Consider the following 12,524-nt stretch of genomic DNA (forward strand, 5'->3'; position numbering starts at 1 on the left):
ATGCGCTCTCACAAACACAACACGTGTGTGAGTGACAGAGGGATGCTTCCCACCCCCATGGTAAATATAACTTTGGAACATTCCTCTGTGTCACAGTGTAACTACACAACATCAAGATACTCACTGTTGTCTGTGTGTGTTATTCAATGCAACACAATTGATGTGCAGGTCAACAGCTGCAAGTTGCACCTCACAACTGACAGGTCACTGGTTCCACTGGTTCTGGATAGGGCCCAGGCGATGGTGAGTCAGGACAGACCACACATTAATGGTCCATCCCTCATTTCCAATGCTTCACTGTTTATTGTGTTCACCATTTTACAGACCGACCCTCAAGATACTGGGAAAGACCTGAACATGAATTGGAACCTAACAATGGATCGCTCCAATCAAGGTAACCATAACCCAGTCCATCCATTCACACACCTACTGGGAGGTTGTTTTTGTGTGATTCAACCTATGGATTCCACATTTGATTGTATTCATATTTAATTTATTTAATTTACTTTATTTATAAAGCACCTTTCAAAACAAAGTTACAAGGTGCTTTACAAGTTAAGAATGAAGGCCAAATATAGGAAACAATTAAAAAGCAAACACTACAAAATGACTTAAAAGCAATTTGAAGAGCACACAGAGCACAGATACAGAAATAAAAAAAGTTGAAGATGAGAAAAGAGTAATAAAAGGATAAAATAAAACATTATGAAATGACATTAACATTAACACAAGGAGAAAGCACACCTATAAATATACATCTATAAAAGAGATTTAAAAGAGGATAAGGAGTTTGCTAGATGGACCTTCTCAGGGAGATTCTTCCAAAGAGTGGCAGCCTTGTCAGGAAAGGCCTGGTCTCCACTGGTCCTCAACCGGGACTGTGGAGTATCGAGTAGGGCCTTCGGTGAGGACCTCAGGTTACAACCTGGCCTATACGGTGTACTTAGGTGAAAGTCCAGTAAGGGCTTTAAAAGTCAGCAATAAAATCATTTAGAAAATCAAATCGATTTGGAAATTTACTGGAAGCCAGTTAGGAAGAGCTCAAATGTGAGTTATATGCTCTGTTTTAGCAGAGTTGGTGAGGAGTGTGGCTGCTGCATTCTGGACAAGCTGTAATTTATGTAGACTCTATTGGCTCAGGCAGGTGACGAGAGAATTACAATAATTCGAGCGAGTAGAAATGAAAGCATGCAGTTTCCCCTCAATGGAAACATGCAGCAGCTCAAAAAGATTTCTGAGCTGCAGAAAATGCGACTGGTAAACTGTGTTGACATGATTATTTAAGGTGAGGTCGTAATCAATATCAAGCTGCAAGACGTTTTGGGCCATCCAGTCTTTTACATCCATGCTCATGTACGTAATCTATGATATCATCTCTGTAGGAGCCAGGTTGCTTGCGTGCAGCCAGAGAATATTTGTGAAGACAACACCACCCGTGCCATCATTTGTCAGTGACTCTACAGATATTGCACATCATGATGTACCACCAGCAGCTGCCGCTCTGTGTGGTCTGGCTACACTCTCACATGCTGCACAAGAAGCAAGCGACAAATCGAAGAGACCAACCAACAGCGCTCAAGCCGCACACTACCACAATGTCTTAAACCTTCCCAAGCCAGCTGGTAAGAATTGCAATATAACTCAACACATATTTTGACATAAGGAAACCGTTTTTTTGGAGATTTTGATATTTAATACATGACAGCATAACCTGTGCTGTTAATTCAGTGTGTCATGTCTCTGCCAGGTGGTTCTGGAGGATATAACAGTGCTGCTCCCGGGGGCCCCTTCACCCAGCTGCCCTGGGACAGTTTTGAGTCTGACTTTCAACGCATTGACTTGGACAGGTACCTCTGCCCTGTCATTTACTTTTGGTGTTGTAGAACATCTTGATTTAGCTGGAAGTTGCTGTAAACTGGACAAAAAATCTGCACGAGTCATATCAGTTCTCTGTGTCTTTCCTATTCTCATGTCATCCTTATTTTAGTGTAATGAACTCAGTTTGGCTGTTAATAGTATTTACAGAGGAAACCACAAGCCCTCATCTAAATTGGCGAGGGCTTTAGGTCGCCACCAGGGAGCAGCAAAGTCTCAATAAAAGCCCAACCCATGTCTCCAATGAGCAGTGTTCGCTGACAAATAATTGAGAGATCAGGAACATCCCACTTGAACTTTACAAGATTGATTGTTGTAATGGAAATAATTACAAGTCACATGTTAAATATTCTTTCCTGTAAAAATATTTTTTTGTTATACATCTGTAATAGCTCATCGATAAAAATGTCATGACGATGAAGTAATGATCAGAATAAAACCTACATTGTGAAACATTTGTCTTTTCCAGGCGCTGTCTAGAGAAATGTCCTCAGCTGGGCATCATGGAAAAACTGCAGCTTCTCAACCTCCAGCACAACCTGATCACAAGAATCCAGCATTTGTCCCATCTGCAGCATCTGGTTTTCCTGAACTTGTACGACAATCACATCTCTGACATGACTGGCATTGAAGCTCTAAGTTCTCTCAGGATCCTAATGCTCGGGAAGAACAGGTTGGTTTTCATTACAGACACAGTCACAAGCACAGGAATACAAATACAGGTCAGATTTGTCTGAACTGCGTCTGTTATATGTTGAAGGTATAACTGTAGTTTATATCTGTAGCAGTACAGCAAATAATGACTAATGACTATGTATTTTTCTTTATTGAACGTAACATATTTAAAGGAGGTCCCTGGTTTAATGTGAAATGCAGCAACACTTAAATATTACAATGTGGCCAAGACACATCTTTATTAAATGTGGATGTTGCTTGTATCTTATCTAAGACATTTTGGATTTAGAGTTTGAATCATTTAATAAACTACATGTTTTTCCTTTTCTAGCATCTTTATTTCAGTGTTGGCCATTTTTACACAGTGATTTTTACAAAGATCTTACAGATGCACATGTATTCCACAGCCATAAAACACGAGACCCATCTTTTTAGACTTACTTCCACGGTCAGGTGCAGTTTCCGAAGAGAAAAGAATTTTCTTCATATTCCTTTGGCATTTTTCAAGAGACCGCGGCCTTTCATCGTGAACTGTAACTTGATCTGAATCTATAAGGACAGTCCTGAACAATAGGTCACTGTACACTACTGTAAGTTCAGTTTCCCTGGGGAATGTAACCTTTTGATACGCTTGTTGCGCTGCCAGCTGTCCTCCGCTAGCAACCACACACAAACACACACACACTCTCTCTACCAGGTGTCTTCACCTGGTACAGTCATGAGAGCTGAAATGTTATTGATTTATTTGTGACAATTTGTATTTCATGTACATTTTATATAAATTATTCCTGATACTTCTCAGAATCAAGAAGATCCGCTGCCTGGGAAGCCTGTCCAAACTGAATATCCTCGATTTACATGAGAATCAGGTACCTACTCTCACCTACAGCGTGTGTTTGTGTGTTCAGTCTTGTTTGTTTTGTCACCAAAACTGTATCTGGATTCACAATGTAAAGCTGCTTAGTTCTGTAGAAGTGAATTGTCTCCTCTACCTCTTCCACACTGTTGATAACTGCTGGTTTGTAATGTGAGATGCAGATCTCAGAATGCTAGAGTCATATAGACTCAACAGCGCGAAACCTAGCAGGCGTGTGAATTTATGTAGTCTCAGCTTATTACACTGACCTATAAAACGAGATCTACCCAGTCCACTGGTATAAAATGAATTGTCCAGTTGTCAAATTAAACTTTAAATAGTGCAGCTCTATTTTGTCGTTCTGGTGTCCTGAACACTCTTGGGAACACATAGGTCATGCCTGGAAAACAGTGTGCCATATTTATGCCAGAAATCATATTGGTATTATGATCATTCTTTAACTACCTAGGGACCCAGTCTTCAGCTTGTGATTTAGTTCTCAGCACAGTGAGAGAACAAAGGACTGTTAATCATCAGGGTCTACTCCCACATCCATTTTCTCAGTGACCCCAGTATAAGTCGTTCAACAGGCACATTTTCTTTCTCTTGCATTTCACAGGTACACCTCACTAGAACAAATGCAGTCTAATAAATCCAATAACTCCTGCATCCATGAGAGCTATAATGTTCAGTCTGTGTTTTTGTGAAGTATTGATTTAACTTTATCTTCATTTTGGAGGCTGCAGTTTGGCAATGCTCTTAAATTTCAGTGCGTTATGTGGACACATGTTTCAATTTATCACCATTTTGCATATTGAGATCATATATATATATATATATACCATGTATACAGTTTATGATCTGCAAACTGCTCACATTAAATATAGGTTAAATATACATTATCTGATATAGTTCAAATAAAGTATTTGTTGCCATACAGTAACTGAAAAAAATATTTATTTATTTTGAATCATTATCCACCTGTTCATAGATATTAGCAGTCTGCACACAACGGATTCTTTTCATAAAGATCTCTGCATTATTTCTTGAGAAATTCACAAAAAAAGTCAAAAAACTATCTCACAGTGGCAAAGGAAGTAAAAAAAATCATCCAGCATCCCAAATCCTGATCCCTACCAAAGCTTAGCGGATTCTTCTCAGATGTATTTATATTTTGTGTGTAATCTTGCTTAAAATCATTTGAAAAAAAAAAATCATATGGTTGTATAAAAACCTTTGTAAAACAATTTCAATCAAACTTGAACCTTCTAGCCTCCATGAATGTGAGATTTGTTTCAGGGCTGCTGTGAGAGACTGCATTAGTTTAAGCTCCAGTAGGTGTAACTAAGAAGCTGCCAACAGAGTGTGTGTTTACAGCATTGGCAGTGGTTTTTAGCTGTGGCAGATTACACTATTCTGCAATCAATGTGAGTATACATGTATTAGTAGGTGCTGTTTGCTCAGCCTCTACAGCAGGGCTTGGCTCACTGATGTCAAAAGCCAGAGGAATGAAAACTATCTAAGTAACACAGATGTTAGGTGAGGATTTTAGCAAAACAAATAGAAGAAAGAAAACAATACGATAGATTAGAAAAGTGTCCCTTGGTCAAATCCGTGTTTTGCCAGCAGTCTGCCTCCGCCCCCTCCTCAGAGAGCAACTCCAGACCTCTCTAATGTTGGCTCCTCTTTACACGAGCAGGCGTCCCAATTACTATTCAATGACTGCTCAGTGTTATGTTATTTTCCCTCACACAGGACGCTTTGTTGCCCTAAGACCCGTGCATTGGCTCTTTTTCCTACATCTACATCTGCACAGTCAATTTAAACATTACTGATAATGTGACAATTAAGTGAGTGACTTTAGAATGAGGTAATAAATATACTCTTTCGTGCTGTCCTCGCTGGTAATGAAAGCACATTGTATATACAGGTAGCCCTTTTTTGGAAGGTGCCCCTTGAGGAGCAGATGATAAAGCTATTACTTCAAGCGGGACAGGTTTCTTTTCAATTACTTACACCAAAGCCTTCTGCTTTGTGCACTTAAACAACTGTTCAATCGGCCATATCCAACTTTTTCCGAACTCGCCAGAGACCTGACCACCCAAACGTAATGTGAATCACTATGCAATGATAATACAAGATGATGAAGTGAGGGAATTCAGCGAGGGGATTCAATAGGAGAATGAATTAAAATAATGAAGTCATGGTTTTTCTACCCACTCAGGTTGTTGTCGACTTCCTGTCGTCCACATAACACCAGCTGCTTGTCCTCTTACCTTTGGTTTGCTCTCTCTGACCACAAGTAGTACATCACTGTCATCCTTTCTTCCACACATTCTTTTCACACGTTTTTAGGAGGAATGCCGTTTCATTTCCAGTTTTTGAGTACTATTCAAGAGGAGATATTCTCTTTTGGAGTGTGCATCCAACTCACACAGTCTAAGTAAGAAGTGATGAGGTCATAGTGCAGAGTGACCTGACCTTGTTGGATAACCTTTTTTGATTCACATTCTGATTTTCTACTAGTGTTTCACAAAGATGTCAACATAAATCCTCTTCTCTCTCAAATTCTGCTCACAGGTATTTATTAAAATGAAATCTTATAACTGCAGCACAGATCAAACATTACCTTACTATATTCCGCAAGCCCGACCTACACCATAGGAATTCATGATGTGAAATACAAGGTCCTCAAATATCTTCAGACGAGGTCATCCAAAGTCTACCTTTTAGTTTGAGTGGAGATACTGTGTCCGTGTGTTGACAGATATGTGATATACAGACGCCTGTCCTGTGTCCGTCAGGAAAGCCCAAGTCTGGTTCTAAGATGATGTTGTTTCAATCTTTGCAAGTGTTTTTGCTCATATTACTATATACAGGGATAGTTCTATGCACACATGGTTACTTTACATCTTCTGATATTTAAAGCAGAAATCGTCCTGTCACAAATCTCTTACATGTGAAACGCTGTCGTCCTGTTGGTGTGTCATGATAATGTGTTGACTGAGGGTGTTCCCTCCTGTGAGACCATATACCGCACTATTCTAAAGCCTTTGGATGCAGCGTGATGATCTCACTCTGTTGTGTCCAGCACCAGATGAGGCTGTATTACTGTTTCTACTCAAATTCTTTTAACAGTGCTGCTCAATGCATATGTTCACATGATCAGTAGACATAATCATCTTTAATTAAAGTTAATATCTATATTGTCAAACTGACCATAATCTGTGTCTTGAGGTCTCATACAACACACAGCTGACACATTTACTGGAGTTGGACACAACTGGAGTTGTGCCTGTAAGAACTATTGATTGTCAAAAAGTCTAATTTAATCATATATACAGTCTATATATTGAGCTAGCAATACAGAAACAACAATGAAATCCCCAAACTTTATTTTTATTGTTTTTGACCTATTTCACATCATGTGAAATGTCATCATGTTTTGACAGAATCCTTGATAATCTTTTGACCTTACCTTGGCATGTACAGTGTGCACTACAGAGAGTAAACACATCATCCCCTTTGGGGAACAGCCACTGGGAATTCACAAGAACTGTGTCATTATGACAGAGGACCCTAAATAATCTCCCCCAGGGAGAGAGAGAGAGGAAGGGGGAAGGCCGGGGAAGTGTTCACTCCAGTATGGTGTTTGTTATTATGATTTGAGAAGTCAAACAGGAGTCAAGGCTTGTAACTTACTCTAAATCAGTTCTTTCAAATATGTGATACAGATAGTCCATGTGAAAGGGTTCACTTGCGGTATGCGAGAGGAATGGAAGCGCCATTTCTGTTTCAGTGTCAATTTGCAGAAAGGAGAAGCCTCGAGCATTGCAAAGAAAGGGGAGAACACTGCTTTTTGGGTTTCTTTCACCCCTCAACAATAAGCTGCTGCAGGCTAAGGAATTCTAAACGGATTTAATCTGATTATCCTCAAATACATGGCCTGAATGTGAGAGTGAGCACTGAATGTATACAATTCAACTGTGTTATGCTCTGCTGTTCCTACCTCCTTTGTTGTCACTCTACATGTTGAATATGATTATCTAGATCTGCTCTCTGACATAACACTCTGTCTTCACTGTGCTTTCCTGCAGATCTGCAGGATCGAGAACATTTCTCACCTGAGTGAGCTGCAGGTGTTGAACCTGGCAGGAAACAACATCTCCAGAGTGGAAAATCTGCAGAAGCTCGACTGTTTGACTGAACTCAACCTGAGGCACAACTGCATCTCTTTTGTGGTGAGGGGCCTCTTTTTCAATCACTGACCGCTTCAAGCATTTTATTCACTGCATGCTCACTTTACTTCAAATTCATACAGGGAAAAGGGCACCAACTGTTCAGTGAACAAAATCTCATTTTCAATCTAGGCTGAATTTACATTTAGCAGGTTCTCTTTTCTCCTATTTGAAAGTGTAAAGTAGACTTAGAAATATAAAAAACAATGTTGGACAAGGTAACCACAATATATTTGCAGGATACAGTAGATATGGACTAAATGACTTTTGTTTTGGCAGCTCCTATAGCAGGACTTAGCACATTTTTTGCACATGCCTTCCAAAGATGATGTTCACATGCATCATTCACATGTATTGGCTCAATGTCAATGATTCAAATCTAGTCCAAGATTGTATACATGGTACATGGTCTGTATTTACAAAGCGCTCTATAGTCAGTCACAGAGATGCACAGGCTTTTGTCATTCACCATTTCACACACACATTCCAACATTTCATCTATGAACAGCACTTTTTTTACCATGAGGAGGGCACAGCCGCCACACCTTGGCATGGCATGACACGCCACGTAGAATGGTGAAGGCTGGGGTTGGAAGACTGGGATTGAACCCGCAACCTTCTGGTTATAGGAAGACCCATATAATATATATTACATCCAGTGGTTTTTAAGAGCTAACCCAATGCTCATCTCAGTTGTGTAACATCTTGTGTGCCAATTAACTTCCTGCCACACACACTCACACAGATCCTGACAACTGGTCCTGAGAAGATGAAGGTGCTGGTGTCGTGCTTCATCTTTCAGTTTATGCCATTCCTCTGGATGGTTCCTGTTTCCTCTCTAATGGGATCACATGTAGCAGTTTTTGCTGTCACAAAATAACAAACAGAGAAATGACTTCAATAGAACCTTTGTCAGGGAGTCTACAGTGTGTGTGTATCTCACTGGTGTTACCTAGAGAGACGTAGCTCATTATCCACAACCTCCCACCGACTCTCTGGTGCAGAAAGAAACTCGATATTCTAAACATGGAAATTCACTTCCCTTGGTTACTATAGTTTTAATCTGATAAACAGAACAGCTCATGCCAAAACAGGCCTCTTCATTTGTATGCAAATCCCCTCAGCCCTTTCCTGCTTATTGGGGTAGGAATACGAAGTGAATCCAACATTGTGTTGTGTGAAACCACTTCCCATCACTCAGCCTGTCCTCTGCCTCCAAGTTCTGATCAACAACCACTTCCAACCCTAATTATTGGATGCCATATTTTATTTGATACATGGGCGGAAAAAATACTACCTCTCAGCAGTTTCTTCGGTCTCTGTCATTAGTGGTATTTGCTGCCAAGTGCGCAAAATAAATAATCATCCTCCAGGTGTCCAGGTGTTTCCTTAAATGAAAGAGAAATCAGATAAAAAGGAAAAACCAAAAGAAAAGCTGTCCCCGAAAACAACTGTCAGACGGTTATTTGCTTGGCCCAGTTATGAAATTAATATATTATATCTACATTTAAGTGAACATTTTAAAGAGGTAGGTGCAAAATTTGATCAGAAATGCTTTTGCATTATTCACATTATTTAATGCATACAAATACTTATCCTATTTCATTCGACTGGTTTGTATGCACTTCAAACACTTCGAATGTAATCTACAGCATTTTGACATCCGAAATTTATTTCTATTTAAATAATTTATATTTGCATATAAATTAAACTTTCACAATAATTATAACACGCTAATACATTAGTGATTCATTCCATATCCAAGGGGAAAATGTTGTCTACACTTGCTCTATGGTGGGTCTCCACATCTAGAGATCCTGTGGCAGGCAAAAAGTCATGCATTGGACAGCTGTGGCAGCAGCAACAGTTTGTTTTATAAAGCAGCAAAAGTTAAAGTTAAAGTTAAAAGAGACTTTGCATTAGCAGTTATATTTGATGGACTTGTCTTCTTGTGGGTCAGTATTGGATCAAGCAGCATCATAGTTGAAAATGTAAAGAAAATAGTGAGTGTCTGTTCTACATTTGATATACTGTCACAGATCTATGTGAATGAACAAACATGCTGCATCAAAGTTCTCAGGGAAATTGTCAAATTTAATTCAACTTAAACAAATTTGCCCCTATACAGTTACAGCAATATTAAATAATGACTGAGATACAATAAAATATTAGTTTTAAAAAGTCTTGCAGAAAAGAGGCCTTAAAAGTAGAAAATTATCTTAAATTCAAATTAAACTAATATTTTATTTTCATCGCATTTTTAGTCTTAAGTTTCATTACAAGTGGTATCAATAAGTGGTCTTATTAAGTCTTACATTTACTTGTTTAGAGTTGTAGACACACTCTTTAAAGGCAGAGAACATGGAAATGTTACAAAGAGAAACGCAATCATCTGTTACCAAAAAAAAAGAGGAAATCTATGTGACGTGTTACAATTCTAGTGCACAAAAGCAGAGGCTTACAAGCTGACATCTCAAGTCTTTGTTATTCAAAGAGCAGCCACACACAACGGTGTACAATGTTTGAAACCCCCTCAGCCTCCACATGTGCGTTTCTTTGAGCAGTTTCCCTGCCCTTTTGTTTTGTGTGTTGTTGCATGCAAAGGAGACAACAGTGATGAGAGGTAGGTGTACATTTGTGGAGTAATGCATCTGCCAGAGCTAAGTATGAGTGTGAAAAACATAGTCACGCAAGCTGTCAGTGAGAAGAGGGTGGAGCAGGAATAAAGAGGTGAAGGCACGGGCACACAGACACATAAATACACCCCTGCAGGCAACACACAAACACACACACAAACACACACACACACACACACACACACACACACACACACACACACACACACACACACACACACACACACACACACACACACACACACACACACACACACACACACACACACACACACACACACACACACAGCTACAAGCTACAAAGCTGTGCCCAATCTCACATCAGACGCTGTCCGCTGATTGGTTCTGATCAATCAGGTTTTCTAAATGAGACCATATTGTTGGGCGATTGTTATGCAGCACATCAGCTCAGTGATGACATCATCCTGTCTGAGAAAGAGCTGCTATATTTAGTCGCAGACAGTGTGCAGCAGCTGCCTCTTCACCAGCATCCACACGGGGCTGGGAGGGAACTCACTGGGAGGGAGGTGGAGGGTCAGTATTTGCCAGGACTGGATGGTGTGACTTGCAGTTTTTTTTTTTTACAAGGAAAGAACACAATCCTGTATTAGGCAGCTGATTAAAGAAAAAGATAAAAATCAACACTCAACTGTAGCCTCGATGTAAATAATAACTTTATTCACTATGTTCAATTATTTGTCCTGAGAAGAATTATTATTAAGTGTTCATGGATCTTGTTTCTGTTCTTGTGTGGTGAACTCAACATACACTGTAAACTAGTCTTCAGCAGAACTCCTCACTGAAGGTACAGGAGGAATTGTTCTGGAGAAAAGTCAGAAAGGTTTATTAGAGTGTGCTCTGTGTCTTAAAGTGAAAAGTTGGCAAAAATCCATCTTGTTAATGACTTAAAGCTGCATCTCTAAAAAAGAGACCCACGGGTGAATCTCAATTTATTAGTCATACTGGCATTAAGCTGTGGCTTTAGGCAGTCTCACTGTTAGCTTATCGCTAATCTTCTAAATTTGAGACATGCTTCCTTTGTGAGTGCCTGCGTCTAGCCAAAATATTCCTCTGTAATGTGTTGATTGGTTTAAAGGTGCAATGCAGATTTTGTTAGCCTTGGCCAAAGCCATGCTAGCTGTTTTCTACCCCCTTTCACACTATTTATGCTAACCTACTTAGGTTTTAGTTGCAGTTTCACCATTCAGACACAAGACTGGTATCAATCTTTTCATTTCATGTTCAGAAAGGAAATCAACACAGTGGTTGTAAAGTGAATTACACATTGAAAAGTGACAAACAATTCAATCTGTTCTAGCTTGTTATCAGATATTTAGTTGAATTGATTTACCTTTATTTCATCAGCTAAAATGATCTAATCACATTCATTCCAAAGGTCAAACTTCAAACGCTGAAACACCAATAGCTCTTTCCATCATTGATCCTTCCATCAACAGTCAGCAAGTTGGCTGCTAGGATGAGCAACTGGATGTGTGGATTGGCTTTGCTGCACTCGTGTGACTAATGTGACGCTGGTACTGTTCTCTGCAGAGAAGCTAGCGTAGCCTAAATGCTCAGCCAAAATCCAATTTAAATCAAGCCTGGCAACAGTGCCGAACAAGGCTGTGGGGCGTCGGCTGCGATATGGGCGGATGTGGACGCAGCTCATTCCGGCTGCTGCTGGGCGTGTCCTCTCTGCTTCCATGTGCATCACTGGCCACACACACACAGATGCACACGCAGCACAGACCTTGAAACCACCTAACATGATCTCCCTCACACTGCTATCTGATTAGCTGAAGTCATCTGGCTGGTGGCCCTGCCCACCCCCATGTGTCTGCCCCGGTGCCTGCCAGCTGGCCAGCTGCTGCTCATCCCCACCTATACACCTCAATAAGTGCTGCATTGATTTGGATGCTGCGTCTATCCGACAAAGAAACGACCCCAACCCCAGCCAGTTTCCATCTCATCCTCAGCATTGTTCTTGGGAGACAAGGTACAGCAGCTAGTGGGCGTGCATCTGTATGTATATGTGTATCAGTGAGCCTCCTGCAGCAGGGAATCTCTGCATTAGCGCAGCACAGGCTCTGCTCTCCCTCCCTTCCCCCTTTCTCTCTCGCACACTCGCTTTCCCCTGCCCCTCCTCTCCATGTGGAGACAAGGCAGCATGCTCTACGTGTGTGTATGTGTGTGCATGCGCAGGGTGGATGGGGATGCTGTGTGCTGGTGCTGAGCGCTGCAAGG

The 12,524-nt window shown here is 40.5% G+C and overlaps 1 protein-coding gene across 1 annotated transcript in view; it reads left to right on the top strand.

The window, feature by feature from the left end:
• LOC132998883 (leucine-rich repeat-containing protein 49) overlaps positions 1-12,524 on the top strand; it is a 34,712-nt gene continuing 22,188 nt past the window's right edge. Inside the window, exons 1-8 of the mRNA XM_061068626.1 lie at positions 1-60; positions 169-243; positions 325-394; positions 1,383-1,622; positions 1,748-1,847; positions 2,345-2,548; positions 3,353-3,419; positions 7,504-7,647. Coding sequence (XP_060924609.1) covers positions 1-60; positions 169-243; positions 325-394; positions 1,383-1,622; positions 1,748-1,847; positions 2,345-2,548; positions 3,353-3,419; positions 7,504-7,647 — 960 coding nt within the window. The remainder of the gene's footprint in view (positions 61-168; positions 244-324; positions 395-1,382; positions 1,623-1,747; positions 1,848-2,344; positions 2,549-3,352; positions 3,420-7,503; positions 7,648-12,524) is intronic.

This window comes from Limanda limanda, chromosome 3, assembly GCF_963576545.1.
Source record: "Limanda limanda chromosome 3, fLimLim1.1, whole genome shotgun sequence".
In the NCBI taxonomy this organism is placed as follows: Eukaryota; Metazoa; Chordata; class Actinopteri; order Pleuronectiformes; family Pleuronectidae; genus Limanda; species Limanda limanda.